Here is a 22123-nt window from a genome sequence, read left to right as displayed (position 1 = left end):
TTTCACAGACTCCACTACACTGCCATTGTTGATCAGTGGGATGTGTGTTGGTTGTTTTTTTCTGAAGTCCACAGTAATTTCTTTTGTTTTGTTGACGTTGAGACGCAGATTGTTCCTCTCACACCAGTTGATGAGTAGCTGTACCTCCTCTCTGTATGCTGAGTCATCATTGTCTTTGATGAGGCCCACCACTGTTGTGTCATCTGCAAATTTGATGATGTGATTCGTTTCAAATCTGGCACAGCAGTCGTGGGTCATCAGCGTGAACAGCAGGGGGGACAGCACACATCCTTGCGGCACCCCGGTGTTTATGATGGTGGTCGCTGAGGAGTTGTTTCCGACTCTGACTGTCTGCGGTCTGTTTGTTAGAAAGTCCAGCAGCCAGTTGCACAGTGAAGTGCTGATGCCTTCAAAAAAAAGAAAGGGCACGGTATGTGGAGAAACTGTCTGTGATTGATGGGTTTGACCCATATGATAAGACTCGGGGCAAGGGAGAATGGAAACATAAGGAGGACCTGACACCAATTCTGCCATCTGTTTGCTACCCAGACATTGTAAACTATTTGTTGTTTACACTCAGTGCCTACACTGCTGATGACTTGAAGGCCTACAGGCTTACAATTATGTTGTTAGCGGCTTGGTTCGTGATATTACAGCTGTTGTTAAGAATAACCTACACATAGTTATGGCCAAGGTAATCTTGTTGATATTTATCTTTTAATAATATCTTTTCAGTTGAAAAATTAATACTTTTTGTTACTATTAAGGTATCCATAATTTAGGTTAATTTATCCAAATTATACATATGTATTTATGATATATGCCTACACAACAACTATGCTTTATTTATATAATAGGAGGGAGAGCAAGCCCCAAACCATCCTAAATTATTATTATTATTATTATTATTATTATTATTATTAAATTGTAGAAGTCTGGGAGGCTTGCTCCTCATACAGTTATCAACTTGGGGCCAGTTTAGCATGTTTTAAATCTGAATTTCTTGCGTTTGCTTACCTCAAAGTGTCCGCAGATCATACACAGACTTATCCATTATATCCACAGTTTTTTGCCAAGTCTCACACAGGTTTCTTTCAAGTCTACTGTTGGGCCAATAAATCATAAATAAAACAGCTCAGATTTGTTTGTTTAAGTTGTTTGCCGCTCCACTTTATTCTCGTGGGTTCACATACCGCTGCCGTTATTTCCCCCTAATCACGAGTTTGTTGGTCTTCCAAAATGGCGCAGGGTCTGTTTACTTCCGGTTTCGGGTGACGTCAGTGAAATCCCTCTATAGTGAGTAGCGAGCAATTTCGGACACAGGGGTTGTCAAAAGACGCGCGCGCCCTCTTTCGAATGCTGACGTAATCAAGCCGGAAGTTTTGTTTGTTTTGATGGCAAATCAGGAAAGTTTGAAAAAAGTAGGAAATTCAGTCCGATGACTCCATCCATGGGTGGCACGGTGGTATAGTGGTTAGCGCTGTCGCCTCACAGCAAGAAGGTCCTGGGTTCGAGCCCCGTGGCCGGCGAGGGCCTTTCTGTGTGGAGTTTGCATGTTCTCCCCGTGTCCCCATGGGTTTCCTCCGGGTGCTCCGGTTTCCCCCACAGTCCAAAGACATGCAGGTTAGGTTAACTGGTGACTCTAAATTGACCGTAGGTGTGAATGTGAGTGTGAATGGTTGTCTGTGTCTATGTGTCAGCCCTGTGATGACCTGGCGACTTGTCCAGGGTGTACCCCGCCTTTCGCCCGTAGTCAGCTGGGATAGGCTCCAGCTCGCCTGCGACCCTGTAGAAGGATAAAGCGGCTAGAGATAATGAGATGAGATGAGATGAGACTCCATCCAGCTTCCAGCGGTCTGGTCTGCACTCTGACTGATGTGTGCACGCTCTGGCCAGCAGGAGAAGAGGCGCGAAATGATGCTGCTTGCCCTTCACAGCGAGATGTACTCGTCGCTATGGCGTCAATATCAAAACAGGAGGAGGCACAAACCGCCACGAACTGTCTATGGGTGCGAAGCGACCTCCTTGCCCTTTGGGTCAATATCAACCCCCCCCCAATTTTTTTTTCTCATCGGATCTACACAATTCACGTAGGTCACCCATTTTGGTTTCAAAACGGCGAATTTCGCCAAAAGGTGAGGGATTTTCATGCATGATAAATTTTTCAGTTAAAGCTTGGATTCTCATCTTTTTCAGTGTGAGATGAAGTTACTTCACCAAAAGGAGGATTTTTTCCCCCTAACTTTTTTTTTTAACTAATCTTCACAAGGGGGGCCAACAATCGTGGAGGGCATTGTAAATAAAGACTTTTATTTAAAAAAACAAAACTAGCTCTAAATTAGATGAGAGTTTTGTTTTTGATGTTACATTATCACCATCATGCAACTTAGTTACCAAGCTACAAATCAATAAAAATCTAATTTGATTCAATTGGTATGTGAATGTGCACTTAACACCTGTGGGAATAAGTCTTTATAAATGGTTAAGCAAATGTATTTTAGTTAAGGGGTTATGCGGGTGTCCATCCAGCCTTATGAACACTGCACTTGTGTAAGCGGTTACCATAAATGGAGAATGTCGGTGTCTGCACAAACCTTGCTATTATAGTCTACATGACAGCAAGTTTATAAACAGCACTATTGAGGTATTTCACTCACGTGACCAAGTCATGTGACGCTGCCATTTTGGACGGCACGGCTCGAATCAGTTTGAACGCGAGGAAGGCGACAAACGAAAAACATAAAAGAAAAAGGAGCGAGATGCAGAAAACACCTTCACTATCCAGCGACGTAGGGCATTTACAGGGCGAGCAGAGGGAGAGGTATTTGCAAAAATTGAGGTTAGCAGGCTTAGAGAACGACGTTTACCTGCTTCCACCAGGATTGTTCACTGACGTACGGAAGTACACGAAGCCCTCGTCTTTACCTGACTTCGGCCCGCATGATCTGTATACCTATGTCGTTAAAAACCCGTCGCCATACACAGGTATTGATCTGAAAGCGTATAAGAGTTTGGATGCCTACAGATATTTTGTGTCAGGCTGGGTAACATGCCTACATCAGCGGGTCGTCCCTGGAGCCGGTGGTCGCCATCTGATTACAGCTAAGGTTTGCTCACATTTTCATTTACTTTCGGTCCTCAGGATAAACAAAATGTTATTAAATGTCATTGAAATAACTTCTTAGTCTGTTGAGACATGGCCCGTTATAAATTTGCTGTTACCAGGCAATGACCAAGAACTGTATTATTAGGGTCGGTGTAGTTGTAGCAGTGTATTAGCAACTAGCTGTTAGCACTAGCTAATGTCAACAACAGTAACTAGTATGTTACTGTAGCAATATTTACGTTCAGTCATTTGGATGACTGTTAAAACCTTTCAGTCTCAAGTTTTTCCTTTACTGGATTTACTAGTTTACTGAGCTAGCGCGCTCGGGCAAGCCGGGAGCCATCGCGCGCTCGGCGGCCGAGCCGGGAGCCATCGCGCGCTCGGCGGCCGAGCCGGGAGCCATCGCGCGCTCGGCGGCCGAGCCGGGAGCCATCGCGCGCTCTCCGGCCGAGCCGGGAGCCATCGCGCGCTCTCCGGCCGAGCCGGGAGCCATCGCGCGCCAGCTCAGTAAACTAGTAAATCCAGTAAAGGAAAAACTTGAGACTGAAAGGTTTTAACAGTCATCCAAGTGACTGAACGTAAATATTGCTACAGTAACATACTAGCTACTGTTGTTGACATTAGCTAGCTTGCCGTCCAAAATGGTGGACACCGGGGCGTCACGTGACCCTGTGACGTCAGGTGAAATACCTCAATACAGCCGCAGTATGTGCACCCCGACCATCAGTTCTTGTTGAACAGCTCATTCCAGATTTATTCCGTTTAATGTTATAATGAACTACAACTCTTCTGGGAAGGCTTTCCACTAGATTTTGGAGCATGGCTGTGCAGATACATGCTCATTAGTGAGATCAGACACAGATGTCAGTTCTAGTTCATCCCAAAGGTGTTCAGTGGGGTTGAGTTCAGTCAGGGCTCCGTGCAGGACACTTGGGTTCTTCACTTTTTTTTTTTTTAAACTTTAACACACCATATCTTCATGGAGCTCATTTTTCATACAGGAGCATCGTCATGCTGGAACAGGTTTGGGTTCCACTTAGTTCCTCTTCATTCCACTGAAGAGTTACAGCGAACAGACATTCTATACAACTGTGTACTTCAGACTTTGTGGTACCAGTTTGGGGAAGAAGCATGTATGGGTGTGATGGTCAGGGGCACATATTTTTGGTCACATAGCAGTGTTTTGATGTGAACGTTTGTGTGGATGTAGCTTACAAAAGTGCTGCTATGACCTTCATCCCCAGTACATGGTCAGCGTGCATGCCTTTGGAGGGAGACGGAGAGCTTGTACATGATTAACACTCCGAAACCAGACAGAGCTTTACAGCGCTTCCAATCTATTTGTGCTTACACTTTAAAAAGTGCAAAAATAATCAGTCATGAAAATGAAAAAGAGGGAAATTGAGTGTCATTCATCCTTTCAATCTTCATTTGTAAAACTTCAGAGGATAAAGAGTGTGACCCCTGCACAAATATTCATATAGTACATTATTAGGTTTTATTTATATTTTCTGGAAATTAAGCTTATATACATTCCAACTCAAAAATGCAAAACATACTGCAACAATGATTCATCAATTCTGAAGAAAAAAAAAAACCAAAATAATAAATAGGGCTGAAGCAGTTTGTAATAGTCACTGCCTTTATTTCTGTCTCATCCTCAGAAGCCAGAGCTCGAAAACTCTAGTCCTCTCCGTTTTCATCTTCTGAAGCCACCAAAGAACTTGGTGAACATGGAGAACTCATCGTGCAGGTCAGTGAAAGGCCTGAGACCACCTGAGAACATACAAGAAACACAATTTAAAACCTGACCAATTATTATGGCACATAAAATGTCTGAGGCCTTTCACAGCTTGAATACATTACTCGTCTTTAAAAAGACGACAGTGAAGTGCTGTCTTTATTACAATTTTTTTATTGTATTGACGATTCAACTGTTATATAATTGAACATCATTTAAAATTATTCTTGCCTCATGCAGCTTGCAGAATTTCTATAAGTACTCCGTGTTGAGAGCCGACGTGTGGCCTACTGGTTAACATGTCCGCCTCTCGATCGGGAGATCGCGAGTTCTACTCACGGTCAGGTCATACCAAAGACCATCATAAAAATGGTGCCTACTGCCATCTGGCAAGGCACGCTGCAATACAGATGCGAGTGGGGAGTCAAACTCTCGCAGTTACCAGAGGACACGCCCCCCACTGTAACCCTAGCTATATAATATAGGCGAGAGGCCGAGGGCTATGAAACGGAAAATCGGCGCCACCAAACGCGCCATGAATGGTACGGGAAGGACTTTGACTCCTTATTGAGAGCACTGCAGCTCAGAGACTTTACTGTGCAGGGTCAGAGCATCAGGGCGAGTAAGCTGACCTGGTGTGGGAGGAACTGGATCATCATGTGGACCTTCTGGATCACCAGGGCCTCCTGAGCGGATCACTGTAGTCTCTTCATTACCCTGGCCATCCCTGACTGTACGTCTCTCTTCTACTGTCTGTAGGCAGACAGACACACAATATATAAAGGAATATGATTTAATGCATATCCATAGTACATCAATGCACCCAAAGTTCACTGACAATTATGTCAGGAATAATACAGTCCAGACCATACAGTTATATGAAGTTAATCTGGTATAAGTGGTATTTTTCAGATAGGTCGAGTGTTAGGCTACATCCACACGACAACGGCAACGAGATGTTATTTAAAAATATATCGCGTCCAAATGGGCAACAATCAGTAAAATATCAGGTCCATATGGCAACGCAATGCTTGCTGAAAACGATGCAATACACATGCCACACCTCTAGGGGCGCTGTAAGACGGTCCCTTCGGAGACACCAGAACAATAGAAGAAGTAAGGATGCATATTAGCCACAAAGTCAGGAAAATCTGTTTGTAAAATTACATTATAATGACCAAATACAATGAAAAGTATTTTTCCAGTCTCACCTGTGAAAGGTAATCCCATGTGATCTCGTTTGGATGGCAAACCTGTTGGTACAGTTAAACGCAGCTAATCTTTATTCTCCGCTTTGACCTCTCCAAAATGGCGGCGAGGATGACCTATGATTCTACGCGGAAGGCGGTGTCTTTAATGGTCTGGAATAAATTGAATGCTAATTAAATAATGATTAATTTGCTCCTCTACGCCCTTTTTGAGGAATGTATTGTAGGACTTAAACCCACATCTGAAGAGGTGAGATTGCTCTTTTTTTCTCTATTTTTGCTGGCGGGATTGACTCTCTCTCTCTCTCACTTTGCACCATTACACAATAAATATTCACAGTGAAAATATTTTGTAAGCGCGTTTCATGAACCAAGTTATAGGATTTGTTGACAACTCGCATCGCAATGAGAAGATCATTGGCACTACTGGTGTTAAGAATCAGACCATTTCATAAATGAATATTTTGCTGTAGAGCTGCAGTGTTTGTACAATTGCATGTTTTTGCTTCACTATTACTGTCACTATTCTGCTTCTTGCATTACTACTGTGAACTAACACTGAACATAATAATAATAATAATAATAATAATATCTAAGCTCGTGTTGCACTCTCACTAGTGCTCTGTAAGGCTTTTTCCTGGTGATATTCGTTACACTTCTACCCGGCGTGAAGCACTCACAGTCATGTGGTTGTGACGTCATCGTAAACAAATCCATTCTACTCATCCAGACGACTTCACAACGGCAACGTTGCCAGATCTTTCCACTCTGGAACCCGTTCTCAAAAAGATTGCGTTTTGGGCACCCAAAACGCCGGTGCCGTGTGGACGCCAGGCCTAAACGATAAGCAATTGTATCGGAGTCACCTGAATCCGTTGCCGTGTGGACAGGGCCTTAGTCTGTTTATACCATAGCAGTTTTCCCGACAATGACCATGCTTAATTTATTAAACGAAGACATTGTGCAATTTAACTGTTTATAATTAGACTTAATGGCGTGGAATGTTTTGTTAGTTAATTCCTGTTATGATTTAAACAATTGCTCTCTCACCAGCACCTGCCCCCCCACCACACACGCGCGCCTCCCCTCCCCTCCCCCCGCACCTCCATCTCCCTATCTAACTGCAGCTCATCATTTTACTGAGAAAGCAGAAAGTGTAAACTTCTCTGTCCGGAAGACTTTCTGGGAAACTTTACAAAGCACCGTGACAAAGTGCTGACTTTTATAAACATTAGACATGTAACGATTCACTCAATTCACGATGTTGGGTTCACAATTTTCCCATGACATTTTTGAAAAAAATGACATGAAAATGTTATGACCAAAATATGCAACATTTATTTTCCTATTCTATCAACATAAATAAAATGTTGTTTAACGTTTAACTTTTGTTAAATAAAAAAAAGGATTTTCTTAATAACCAACAATAATTATTTACCCACATTTGTAAAGGTTGGAGTAAAATAATGGTCTATTAACTATTTCTTTTATTAAAAATAATAAAATATTCCTTTACTTAAAACTTTGATGAACATTTGTTCTGCCTCCATTTGCTTCTCTTTTTTTTAATCTTTCAGCAGTCTGTAAAGAGAGAGATCTGATTTTTTTTAAAATCTATTTATATAGTCAGTCAATCACACAAAAGCCCTTTCACTTTTTAGATCTGTTACATTTACCATTTTAGTTTTGTTTTTGCACTCTCCCGACGGGGGCCCTTCTGTGTGGAGTTTGCATGTTCTCCCTGTGTCTGTGTGGGTTTTATCCTTATGCTCCAGTTTCCCCCCACAGTCCAAAGACATGCAGGTTAGGTTAATTGGTGGCTCTAAATGACCCTAACCCATAACTATGTCACCACTTGTTTACCGCAACTCATTATGGCCAATACTCAGGGTCAGCGCCGCTGTACTGTTTACTTTCGCCTTTGTTAAACACTGCATTGGTCTGTCGAACCGGTTTTAACCATGCCTAAAGTGAATTGCTGTGTGCCTTACTGTGTCTCTACAACAAAAGAACACCTAATTAGAGCTTTTATCAGCTGCCTGTCGTGAAGAGAAGAAAGAAATGGATAAGTTTAATCCACAGTGAAAACCTTCAAACTGAATCGAAATGGACAAGTGTTTGTAGTTTACATTTCTCTGGTGGGAAAAAGATGTACTTAAACTGTGACCCAGCAATTTTTCCATGGTCTTTGGAATGGCCTTCAATTATAGATGATGATAACAATCGACACTGTTCATTGTCTGAAACTAGCGATATTCCAAAGTTTGTAAAACAAAGAAGCATTCTTCGGCTTTTGCCTCTCAACATGTCGAAGCACTCGGCAGCCGACCCGATAAAACTCCCAAACCACGAAGGATTCTCTTTCGGGTATGTACAATGTTCAGTGTACCTCACTAGCAGCATTCATTGAAGAAAATGCATTTATACTGAACATGACACAGCAGATCAGCGAGTTTCCAAAGTTTGTTTTTTTTTCTAATGTTTCCTGATATCAAGTTTTATTTAACTAATCACTCATTTATAAATGTTTTGATGCTGTTCATCTGGGCCGGGGATCACAAAACAATCTGAGACTTAAGTCAACAGTTGATTTTTCATAATAGTTTCCCTTACGGTGGCACGGTGGTGTAGTGGTTAGCGCTGTTGCCTCACAGCAAGAAGGTCCAGGTTCGAGCCCCATGGCCGGCGAGGGCCTTTCTGTGTGGAGTTTGCATGTTCTCCCCGTGTCCGCGTGGGTTTCCTCCGGGTGCTCCGGTTTCCCCCACAGTCCAAAGACATGCAGGTTAGGTTAACTGGTGACTCTAAATTGAGCGTAGGTGTGAATGTGAGTGTGAATGGTTGTCTGTGTCTATGTGTCAGCCCTGTGATGACCTGGCGACTTGTCCAGGGTGTACCCCGCCTTTCACCCGTAGTCAGCTGGGATAGGCTCCAGCTTGCCTGCGACCCTGTAGAACAGGATAAAGCGGCTAGAGATAATGAGATGAGATGAGATTCCCTTACTGCATCTGTAACTTTCATTGTGCTGGATCAAGATTAAGTACAAGACTAAGATTTCATTAGAACAAAGCTTCTCAGAAAATGGTAAGGAATAACTTAAGATTAAAAGAAAAAAAAAGTACCCTATGGGCAGTGCTTAATTTGTGAAGTGGGAGGTCCCAGAACGCAGGAGGTGGGTGGGTCCGGCGACTCAAAGAAAAAAAAAAAAAAAAGGCGGGGGGCGGTTTACTATAACTTTACGCACACACGCCTATTGCATGACATGTATTGCAACAGCACCAGTTATCAAATCCTGGACAACAATGGACAACGCTCAGAATGTTCTCCAAACAGGCACTCAAGTTCACTCTCGCTCTCCACACATGCGTTAAGGCAGGGGTCGGGAACCTTTTTGGCTGAGAGAGCCATGAAAGCCACATATTTTCAAATACATTTTCATGAGAGCCATATATATTAAATTATATATTAAATTTATCTTCTAAAATAACAGACTGTACTCATATCACAACTGGTTTATTTCACCATTGGAGATCAGATCACACAAGACATGAGGTAAATGGCTCATTTTAAGGATTTAAGTAGGGGATTTAAAAGCATAGCCTAGGATTTCAAGCATATTTCATGTTTAAAAGCAGTGCCAGCAAACATAAGTGCAATCAATTCAAGTAATAGTTAAGAAATAAAGGGTTTACAAAACAAGTTGGAGACTGGTACACTTGCAGCAGGTGCAGTGTCACTGTGTCCAACGTCGTCCATTTTAGGTCGTTTAGGATCCGGCTGTCCTGGGACTTTGAAAAATTTTAGTAAGCTTTCTTGTTTTTTTGCCATTTTTTCCACAGCGCAAGCTAACGGCTACAAAAAACCCAGTGTTCTATTGAGCGGAAGTATACACCCCATGTCACCCCCCCTCCCTCCCTCTTCCCCTTTCGCATAGATTTTGTGGATGTCATAGAAGAGAAATCAACAACAGGTATCAAAATCAAAACCGAACACTAAACACATTTTTATTTACTTATTTAATTTATTGTTTGATTTTTTTTTCCCTTTGTGATGGTCACGGAGGTGATCTGATCCATTTAAATAGCTGCCGGAACACCGAATGAAATGAAAATAGCTGCCGGATCCGACGACAGAAGTTCCGGATCTTGTTCCGGCTCAAATTAAGCCCTGCCTATAGGTACATGTGGCTACTGCTTATAAATAAAACTGTTTTCTGATCCTATGTCCATACAGTAAATATAGCATATAAACATGTTATCAATTATACTCACCTCATCTCTTGCAAGCATCACCAAGCTGTGAACAGCATCAGGGCTTGGAGTATTTTGGTTACCAATTTTGTTTAAAATACAGTACTATGAACTATATCCATTTTCAAAATAGTAAGAAAGCACTTGTTCATGAATTGTGTTAGAAGCATTATTTAGTACTAATGAGCACATTTTGTTTCACAAGTGAAAAGACTAAAATAAAAAATACAATTAAAAAACTAAAGTGAATAGCAGAAGTTTGACCAATTACACTTTTAGGCTACGTTTACATTAGACCGTATCTGTCTCGTTTTCTTCGCGGATGCACTGTCCGTTTACATTAAACCACCTGGAAAAGCCGGGAAACGGGAATCCGCCAGCGTCCACGTATTCAATCTAGATCGTATCTGGTCCGGTGCTGTGTAAACATTGAGATACGCGAATACGCTGTGCTGAGCTCTAGCTGGCGTCCTCATTGGACAACGTCACTGTGACATCCACCTTCCTGATTCGCTGGCGTTGGTCATGTGACGCGACTGCTGAAAAACGGCGCGGACTTCCACCTTGTATCACCTTTCATTAAAGAGTATAAAAGTATGAAAATACTGCAAATACTGATGCAAATACTGCCCATTGTGTAGTTATGATTGTCTTTAGGCTTGCCATCCTTCCACTTGCGAGTGGTAAGTGATCTGCGCTGGGATCACACACACAGCGGCTCAGTCCCGAATCACAGCTTGTGCACTTCACTCGCACGCTCTGTGAGCTGCGCAGGGCCGGAGTGCGCACCCTCCAGAGGGCACTCGCTGTTCAGGGCGGAGTGATTTGGAGCACAGGATGCCTGCGGAGCCGAGCGTATCCGTGTATTGGTGTTGCTGTGTGCACGGCTAACGGTTTTAGTGTAAACGCGAATCGTTTTAAGAACGTTAATCTGATGATCCGCTGATTCTACGTAATGTAAACGTAGCCTTAGTTTTCACGAACGAGCTGATTTATTCCCACATGGGACTTTTGTAATTGCAAACCGAGCAGATCGCTCAAAAGATTCCAACGTTGTCTTCGCTGCCTTCTTGAGTTGGTTTTTTTTTTTTTGAATGGCTGGAATTCTTGGCATAAATATCTGCCAAAAAGCTTTAAAAATAAATAAATAAATAAATAAATAAATAAATAATAAAAAAGCACTTTCAGAACCTTTCATGTGACCTTTCAGAAGGACCAAACAAAAGCTGTGATAATCAAAAGGTAAATTTTCTTAAAATAAACACCACTTACCTGATATCGAATCAGTAGCCTCGGCAAACCACGAGGTGAATTTTGTTTCTCTTTTTATCTGCCGATTATCTTCCGATACTACAAAGTTATAACGAGGTTTCTCTTATTTCATTTCTGGTTCTGATTGGTTCCGAAGTTTATCAAGAAGTAGAATGGGTAATCAAACTTGATCAACATAAGTGCTGACTGGTTACAAAGTTTTGCTATTGTTACACTCATTCTTACATCACGACGACATCATGGCTCCGCCACCCATTCTTGTGTACCTTTGATAACATGAGATGATGATTCGCCATTCTAGTGATTGTAATGCTTATGCGCAGTGTGCTATTGTTACACTCATTCTTACAACACGATGACATAGTGGCTCTGCCTCTATGAGGCAGTAGCCACAACAAATTTAGACTCAAGTCTAAGATTGCTTTGTGATCCAATATACAGTGGTGCTTGAAAGTTTGTGAACCCTTTAGAATTTTCTATATTTCTGCATAAATATGACCTAAAACATCATCAGATTTTCACACAAGTCCTAAAAGTAGATAAAGAGAACCCAGTTAAACAAACGAGACAAAAATATTATACTTGGTCATTTATTTATTAAAGGAAAATCATCCAGTGTTACATATCTGTGAGTGGCAAAAGTATGTGAACCTCTAGGATTAGCAGTTAATTTGAAGGTGAAATTAGAGTCAGGTGTTTTCAACCAATGGGATGACAATCAGGTGTGAGTGGGCACCCTGTTTTATTTAAAGAACAGGGATCTATCAAAGTCTGATCTTCACAACACATGTTTGTGGAAGTGTATTATGGCACGAACAAAGGAGATTTCTGAGGACCTCAGAAAAAAGTATTGTTGATGCTCATCAGGCTGAAAAAGGTTATAAAAGCATCTCTAAAGAGTTTGGACTCCACCAATCCACAGTCAGAGAGACTGTGTACAAATGGAGGAAATTCAAGACCATGGTTACCCTCCCCAGGAGTGGTAGACCAACAAAGATCACTCCAAGAACAAGGCGTGTAATAGTCGGTGAGGTCATAAAGGACCCCAGGGTAACTTCTAAGCAACTGAAGGCCTCTCTCCCATTGGCTAATGTTAATGTTCATGAGTCCACCATCAGGAGAACACTGAACAACAATGGTGTGCATGGCAGGGTTGCAAGGAGAAAGCCACTGCTCTCCAAAAAGAACATTGCTGCTCGTCTGCAGTTTGCTAAAGATCACGTGGACAAGCCAGAAGGCTATTGGAAAAATGTTTTGTGGATGGGTGAGACCAAAACAGAACTTTTTGGTTTAAATGAGAAGCGTTATGTTTGGAGAAAGGAAAACACTGCATTCCAGCAGAAGAACCTTATCCCATCTGTGAAACATGGTGGTGGTAGTATCATGGTTTGGGCCTGTTTTGCTGCAGCTGAGCCAGGACGGCTTGCCATCATTGATGGAACAATGAATTCTGAATTATACCAGCGAATTCTAAAGGAAATTGTCAGGACATCTGTCCATGAACTGAATCTCAAGAGAAGGTGGGTCATGCAGCAAGACAACGACCCTAAGCACACAAGTCATTCTACCAAAGAATGGTTAAAGAAGAATAAAGTGAATGTTTTGGAATGGCCAAGTCAAAGTCCTGACCTTAATCCAATGGAAATGTTGTGGAAGGACCTGAAGCGAGCAGTTCATGTGAGGAAACCCACCAACATCCCAGAGTTGAAGCTGTTCTGTACGGAGGAACGGGCTAAAATTCCTCCAAGCCGGTGTGCAGGACTGATCAACAGTTACCGGAAATGTTTAGTTGCAGTTATTGCTGCACAAGGGGGTCACACCAGATACTGAAAGCAAAGGTTCACATACTTTTGCCCCTCACAGATATGTAATATTGGCTCATTTTCCTCAATAAATAAATGACCAAGTATAATATTTTTGTCTCATTTGTTTAACTGGGTTCTCTTTATCTACTTTTAGGACTTGTGTGAAAATCTGATGATGTTTTAGGTCATATTTATACAGAAATATAGAAAATTCTAAAGGGTTCACAAACTTTCAAGCACCACTGTACATCCTCAGAAATGAGACATTCTGAGCTTTGATGTTCTTGTACAGTGTGGTAGACTCGGTCTAGACTCTTACCTTCTCACCAAGCTTGATTTGGATTCCGATTTTCCTGCTGTAAACCCTCGACATGTTATCCACCTCTTTAAATCACCAATTTCATTGTATTCCACGACAAAACACGGCAAAATTGCTCCTCTCACATCGCGCTCATGTAAAATTAACCTGACATCGGTCATATCGCTCAACTACCGACCCTGGCTATCCCCTACAATGCATCGTGATAAACAAGTGATGACGTAGTGATGACCGTAGGTGTGAATGAGTGTGTGAATGGTTGTTTATCTCTATGTGACCGCCCTGTGATGATCTGGCGACTTGTCCAGGGTGCACCCCACCTCTCGCCCATAGTCAGCTGGAATAGGCTCCGGCTTGCCCGCAACCTTGCACAGGATAAGCGATTATGGATAATGGATGGATGGAATAGATGGATAATTGCGATTCATTTTTTATTTCATCGAATAGAATAGTCATAGGCGGCACGGTGGTGTAGTGGTTAGCGCTGTCGCCTCACAGCAAGAAGGTCATGGGTTCGAGCCCCATGGCCGGCGAGGGCCTTTCTGTGTGGAGTTTGCATGTTCTCCCCGTGTCCGCGTGGGTTTCCTCCGGGTGCTCCGGTTTCCCCCACAGTCCAAAGACATGCAGGTTAGGTTAACTGGTGACTCTAAATTGACCGTAGGTGTGAATGTGAGTGTGAATGGTTGTCTGTGTCTATGTGTCAGCCCTGTGATGACCTGGCGACTTGTCCAGGGTGTACCCCGCCTTTCGCCCGTAGTCAGCTGGGATAGGCTCCAGCTTGCCTGCGACCCTGTAGAACAGGATAAAGCGGCTAGAGATAATGAGATGAGATGAGAGAATAGTCATAAATATGTAATGTGATTTTTTCTTTCATTACATGTCTCATTTAAAATAAATAAATAAATAAATAAAATGTTTCCTAACAGAAAATGTCACAATGATTATACATTTTTCTTTGCTTGAAAAAAAAAAAAAGTGTTGATTAAGTCCATTAATTAGTACTGGATTATGTCGAGCATTCCTGTCCCTGTGTATGTACTGTTAGTACAGAGACCATAACATACTGGAACGAGGGCATTAAAATAAACCTGTCATTATTGTTACAGCAAGAACCATTGTCCAAGCCATGCTATTATATAAAAATAACGCACATCTCCTGACCAATCAGATTCAAGAATTAAACAGTGGTGGTGTGGTGGCAATACAACATGGTGGGTGGTGTCACATGTCTCAGAGGATGGATGTGTTAGTCCTCACGTTCCTCAGCTGGTAGGCGTTGTATGATTGATAAGAGCTGACTATCGGGACGATTTCAGCAAATAGACAAACTGGGAGAAAAAGTGTCAGGATCACTCACCCCATCAGGTCTAACCACTTTGGTAACTGTTACAGACTGAAAGAAGGATCGTGTTTTTGGCTGTGAGGGAGCCGGTGTTAAGATTTGGTCCAGGCCTCCTGAAGACACCTGAGAGTCTAGATCTGGAAAAAAGGAATTGAGGAAAAAAGTAAGCAGGAAAAAAAAAGGCTCCATTCCACATACATTTCCCTTTGTTACCTTTTAATCCTTACTTCTCATTTAGCTCAAAGTCCATTACACAGAGGAGACGACGATTTGAGACACACAGTACCACAAGCAACAAACCCACACTGATTGTAAGCATCATGTGAGGCCTCCATGGTGTTGTTCAATAATCACTGAACTGTATAAAGTACACTACACACCAACAAATCTTCAACACAGCATCTGTGTTACTTCTCTTCAAAGACTAGAATTTAAAAAAACTGCCTGCATTCCGTTGATAAATGATATACGAGGGTAAGTCAAAGTTCTAAGACAGATGTTATAATTTCAAAAGGTGTGGAAGACATCCCCCAGAATTCTACAAAGAAGGAATTCTCCAATGGAAACACCGCTTGCAGAAGTGTTTAGACTTAAATGGAGGATATGTAGAGAAATAGCTGTTATTTTCATAAATAAAGATTTTTTTCAATTTGTCAACTTGGAACTTTTTGACTTACCCTCATAAGTATTGTTTACCTATAAATGGTATTTAAACAAGTAGTACCGTATTTTTCGGACTATAAGTCGCACTTTTTTTCATGGTTCGGCTGGCCATGCGACTTATACTCCGGTGCGACGTATATATGTTGTTGTTTTTTTTTCACCGCGGAATAACTGGAGCTGATGCTGAGTCTGACGACAGCCACGCAGAAGAAGAGGAAACAGCGCTTCATCTGCCGCTGGAGTTGGCAGAGTTGTTCAGAAGCGACACCGAGGATGAGGAATTCAATGGATTTGCTGATTTGGAGTGAAATCATCAGCTTGATAAACTTGATTGATCTGTGTTTTATTATTAATGATAGGCCTATAGTTATTTAAATAAGTTATGTAATGATTTTAGGCAGTGCTTAATTTGTGAAGTGGGAGGTCCCAGAACGGAGGAGGTGGGTGGGTCCGGCGACTCAAAAAAAAAAAAAAAGGCGGGGGATGGTTTACTATAACTTTACGCACATGCACTTATTGTGTGTGTAAAATAATAATAATAATAATAATAATAATAATAATATCAGACATTATGATCTTAGAAAACGCTTTAGTGACAAACAGTTACAGACAGTAATATGTCGCAATATTATATTATAAAATATTAATTTTTATTAGTCTATATATTAAATTATATATTACATTTATCTTCTAAAATAACAGACTGTACTCATCACAACCGGTTTATTTCACCATTGGAGATCAGATCACACAACACATGAGTTAAATGACTCATTTTAAGGATTTAAGTAGGGGATTTAAAAGCGGTTGTTGTTGTTGTTTTTTTTTCACTAGACAGTTGTTTTTACTACCGTACCTGTCTTTGGAGATGATATACCTATAGCCTACTTGACCTCTGATTTGATGAAATAAAATTCGACAAATATGAAGAATAACACTCCTCGATGATGACTACAGCTTTAATAACACAGATGAAAGAGCCATGGGGCGATAATAAGCCCTACCGGTAAAAATATTCTAAAAGCAAACTGATTAATGCATCAGTAATAGGCTACTAATATTAGTTATAATAATAATAATATAGGCTATTAGTAATAACGATAGTGATAGTATTAAAGATAGTAGTAGATATTTAAAATAATCAGACTAGGCTACTTACAGGGCAAAGGGCGCGTTATCACTGCTCAGCTGTTCGTTTATTAAATAAACAATGCAGTCGCGCAGTAACCACGCGCCGCTTATCAGATACAATCACAGATTCCGTGGATAGAATAACCCTTCAAAAAAGTGCGACTTATAGTCCGGTGCGACGTATATATGTTTTTTTCGTCTTCATAATGCATTTTTTGGCTGATGCGACTTAAACTCCGGAGCGACGTATAGTCCGGAAAATACGGTAATTCAGCCAAGATGAGAATGTTGCTGTTTGATAAAGATTAGACAAAATGCAAAACATATCTGAAATAATTATTTACGGCTTCTGATCTTTTCTCATTCCTTGATTAAAACAAAATGCTTGTGTGACGTTCATCCCTTAGTTCAAACATGCTTAAGCAAACCATAACTTGTAAAAACCAAAGAAAACTCCCCCTTGACTCGGGATGGTCTCTTCATCCCTGAGTTCAGCAAGTGACATGAATTCAACATGGCAGCTCGCAGCATGAACAGTAAAAAGAGCAGCACGTCTTCCCTTTAAAAAGGAGTTACACTGTAGAGGTCTGCGCGGGACAACATTTTCAGTCCCGCTCCCGCATTGTGCAGTCCTGCTCCCGTAAAGAATTATGATTTTCAGTCCTGCTCCCGCCCACGCCTGCCATATTTTGTCCCGCTCCCGCCCGCAAATCCCGCATAATGCAGACGTTTGCGTTATTTCTCATGAAAGTTCTTGTCATTGTTCATGTCATCAACAACAGCTCTTCTAAATTTGAGTGCACCATCATCTACATGACGTGACAGTTGTTGGATGGGGCAGAATATCTCGCACATCGAATTTGCCTATTGTGGCTGCTGTGTCAACTAAGTATTGGGCTAACTGAACTAATTCCCGACCAGCGATGCGGTCATACGGGCGGAGGTCCGCAGCAACAAAACGCATTTCTCCACGGTCTTTGCCTTCAACGCATCTGTCACTTTTGCGTTGTTCCCTCTGAACTCCAATTGTTGTCCTTTTAAGACAGTACATACATGGCGATTCAGGCCTGATGTACCTGATTTATGGCCGTTGTATGTCAGAACCTTTTGCCACTTATCACAACAAGCAAAGGGCAGCGGATTTCCCTCCGCGTCGTACACGAGTGAGAACGACTTCCAAATGTCTGATTTCAGGACTCTTGACTTTTTAACGGTAAATGTACCTCTTTTTAAAGCAACACTTACTTCTGAAGCACTGTGAGCTTCACTAGAGGAGCTCTGCTCTTCTGCCATGATCGCAGATCTCAAACACGGAAGAGCGGAAAGGAATCGGAAACGTACGCGAGATTAGACCACATCCGCAAATTTAGGCATCTTAAAATGTTATTAATGCCAAATAAAATATCCAGCACAAATTATATATGATAGACATAAATTAATAACTTATAAATTTTATTTTAAACACATTTTTAGTTAGCGGGACTGCAGCTCATCACCTCTCCCGCCCGCTCCCGCATTGTGCACTCCCGCCCGCAATGAGCTTTCAAAATTTGTCCCGCGCCGCACTGCTTTGCGTCGGGTCCCGCGGGACTCCCGCGGGAGTGCAGGGCTCCATTACACTGTACATTACACATATTAGCTTGATCAATCAGCATACAGACACATTCACTTGTTAAAGCCATAACACTGACTCTACAGTGTCACAGGAAAACATACAATCACTCATAGTTAGCTAGTTTATTGATGATAAAAGACAAAAGGTCAAAAACAAGTTTCCACATTGAAAAGTGAGCTGAATGCAGTCTACTGCACATCTTAAATAATACAGTGATAAACCTTCTGATCAGATCATGAGCCATGTGGGGAAATGACTCACCTCCGTCCTCCTTCCTTTCTTCCTCCATTTGTCTTGGTCCAGCACTCCAAATGTCCTTAAACTGAAATAAACAACTTTCATAAACATTGACAACATTCTGTAACAGGTTTTAAAGGAAAGAAGTTACTTTTATTGTAATGCAAATCATATTACAAGAATTGATGTTGACACTTTCACCAACAGGACCTTCTAAATCACCTTGAACTTGGGGAAACGCTGCTTTTGACTTAAAATTAATATGTACGTGTCTCACCCTGGAGAATGGTGTCCAGTGATGGAAAGGGCTCGTAGGTACACTTTGGCCACCAGGTGATGAAGGATCCATGTCTCTAGGGGCTACAGATGGGGAATTATGGGAAGAATCATCTGGGTTCTTCAGCATGAAATCTCTGAGAGAGTTCCTGTGTCTTCCTCCTCTGCTGCTGCTTCCCTCTGGTTTCTCCTGAGGTACAGCCTCAATACAGGGCACATCTGAGAAAAATATTTAAAAAAAAAAAAAAAAAAAACGACAGCAATACAAGGATGTGAAAGTGATGTGGAAAAACTACTTAATTTAGTCATGTGTCAGGTTCCCCCCCAATATTGCACTAATTTGAGGGATGAAATTTCATGTTTTCTGAGGTTTAAAATTAATATAGATCAAGAGCCATAAATTATTAGTAGTAGTCGTCACTGTTTTTATTATTGAAATCTCAACTTCCATCCTCAAAAGGAACACCATGACTGAAGTACTACCACATACTATCTTTGTCCACAGGATTCGTAAAAGTTACTCACTCATTCACTCCTAGTGCTGAGATGAGAACACAAAAACCCACTCCTAGTGCTAAGATGAGAACACAAAAATATATCCACTGATCAAAACGCACGTTAATACCACATGTGCCAAGGATCTGTTGAGCCATCAGATCTGCACATCCTTAGACAAGTGTTTATGAAGATCTGGAGCTGCGTTGAAAGTAATGCTGCATTCAAATTACAGAGGCTTGCAAATGTACGACCCTACTTCCAAAGAGTTGGGACCCTAAATAAAAACAAATTACAAACAGAATGTGATAATCTACAAGTCATGGAAACCCTATATTTCATTGAAAATATTACAAAGACAATATATCAAAAATATTGAAACTGAAATTTTTTTTTTTGAAAAAAAAATGCTCATTTTGAATTTGATGCCAGCAAAATGTTTCAAAAACGTTGGGACAGGGATATGTTTAACACTGTGTTGCATCACCTCTACTTTTACACATCTGGGAAATGAGGAGACCAATTGCTGTAGTTTTGAAAGGGAAATGTCCCATTTTTGTCTGATTATACAGTGGTGCTTGAAAGTTTGTGAACCCTTTAGAATTTTCTATATTTCTGCATAAATATGACCTAAAACATCATCGGATTTTCACACAAGTCCTAAAAGTAGATAAAGAGAACCCAGTTAAACAAATGAGACAAAAATATTATACTTGGTCATTTATTTATTGAGGAAAATGATCCAATATTACATATCTGTGAGTGGCAAAAGTATATGAGCCTCTTGGATTAGCAGTTAATTTGAAGGTGAAATTAGAGTCAGGTGTTTTCAATCAATGGGATGACAATCAGGTGTGAGTGGGCACCCTGTTTTATTTAAAGAACAGGGATCTATCAAAGTCTGATCTTCACAACACATGTTTGTAGAAGTGTATCATGGTACGAACAAAGGAAATTTCTGAGGACCTCAGAAAAAGTTATTGATGCTCATCAGGCTGGAAAAGGTTACAAAACCATCTCTAAAGAGTTTGGACTCCACCAATCCACAGTCAGACAGATTGTGTACAAATGGAGGAAATTCAAGACCATTGTTGCCCTCCCAAGGAGTGGTTGACCAACAAAGATCACTCCAAGAGCAAGGCGTGTAATAGTCGGCGAGGTCACAAAGGACCCCAGGGTAACTTATAAGCAACTGAAGGCCTCTCTCACATTGGCTAATGTTAAATGTTCATGAGTCCACCATCAGGAGAACACTGAATAACCATGGTGTGCACGGCAGGGTTGCAAGGAGAAAGCCACTGCTCTCCAAAAAGAACATTGCTACTTGTCTACAGTCTGCTAAAGATCACGTGGACAAGCCAGAAGGCTATTGGAAAAATGTTTTGTGGATGTATGAGACCAAAATAGAACTTTTTGGTTTAAATGAGAAGCGTTATGTTTGGAGAAAGGAAAACACTGCATTGCAGCATAAGAACCTTATCCCATCTGTGAAACATGGTGGTGGTAGTATCATGATTTGGGCCTGTTTTGCTGCATCTGGGCCAGGACGGCTTGCCATCATTGATGGAACAATGAATTCTGAATTATTCCAGTGAATTCTAAAGGAAAACGTCAGGACATCTGTCCATGAACTGAATCTCAAGATAAGGTGGGTCATGCAGCAAGACAACGACCCTAAGCACACAAGTCGTTCTACCAAAGAATGGTTAAAGAAGAATAAAGGTAATGTTTTGGAATGGCCAAGTCAAAGTCCTGACCTTAATCCAATGGAAATGTTGTGGAAGGACCTGAAGCGAGCAGTTCATGTGAGGAAACCCACCAACATCCCAGAGTTGAAGCTGTTCTGTATGGAGGAATGGGCTAAAATTCCTCCAAGCCGGTGTGCAGGACTGATCAACAGTTACCACAAACGTTAGTTGCAGTTATTGCTGCACAAGGGGGTTACACCAGATACTGAAAGCAAAGGGTCACATACTTTTGCCACTCACAGATATGTAATATTGGATCATTTTCCTCAATAAATAAATGACAAAGTATAATATTTTTGTCTCATTTGTTAAACTGGGTTCTCTTTCTCTACTTTTAGGACTTGTGTGAAAATCCGATGATGTTTTTGGTCATATTTATGCAGAAATATAGAAAATTCTAAAGGGTTCACAAACTTTCAAGCACCACTGTAGGATTTCAGCTGCTCAACAGTTTGGGTCTCCTTTGTCGTATTTTGCTCTTCATAATGCACCCAACTGTTTTAAATGAGAGACAGGTCTGGACTGCAGCAGACCAGTTTAGCACCCAGACTCTTTTACTATGAAGCCATGCAGTTTTAACACGTGCAGAATTCAGCTTGGCATCGTTTTACTGAAACAAAAAATAAATAAATAAAACAAGGACTTCCCTGACCAAGACGTCATCTGGATGGCAGTATATTGCTCCAAAACCTGTGTGTGTAATTCAGCATTAATGATGCCTTCCAAGATGTGCAAGCTACTCATGTTATGTGCACTAATGCCCCCTCATACCATCATAGATGCTGGGTTTTGAACTGTGCACTGATAACAAGCCGGATGGTCCCTCTCCTCTTTAGCCTAGAGGACGTGGTGTCCATGATTTCCAAAAAGAATTTCTACTTTTGATTCGTCAGACCTCGGGACAATTTTCCACTTTGT

The 22123-nt window shown here is 41.4% G+C and overlaps 1 protein-coding gene across 1 annotated transcript in view; it reads right to left on the bottom strand.

The window, feature by feature from the left end:
- Positions 1 to 4581: 4581 nt before the first annotated feature.
- hax1 (HCLS1 associated protein X-1) overlaps positions 4582 to 22123 on the bottom strand; it is a 31434-nt gene continuing 13892 nt past the window's right edge. Inside the window, exons 3-7 of the mRNA XM_060904960.1 lie at positions 18964 to 19181; positions 18711 to 18771; positions 15056 to 15177; positions 5480 to 5600; positions 4582 to 4882 (exon numbers count right to left, since the gene is read on the bottom strand). Coding sequence (XP_060760943.1) covers positions 4806 to 4882; positions 5480 to 5600; positions 15056 to 15177; positions 18711 to 18771; positions 18964 to 19181 — 599 coding nt within the window. The 3' untranslated portion in view covers positions 4582 to 4805. The remainder of the gene's footprint in view (positions 4883 to 5479; positions 5601 to 15055; positions 15178 to 18710; positions 18772 to 18963; positions 19182 to 22123) is intronic.

The sequence above is a fragment of the Neoarius graeffei genome, chromosome 22 (assembly GCF_027579695.1).
Source record: "Neoarius graeffei isolate fNeoGra1 chromosome 22, fNeoGra1.pri, whole genome shotgun sequence".
NCBI classification, from domain to species: Eukaryota; Metazoa; Chordata; class Actinopteri; order Siluriformes; family Ariidae; genus Neoarius; species Neoarius graeffei.
Note: the sequence above shows the minus strand (reverse complement) of the source record. Positions and strands in the feature narration are given on the sequence as shown.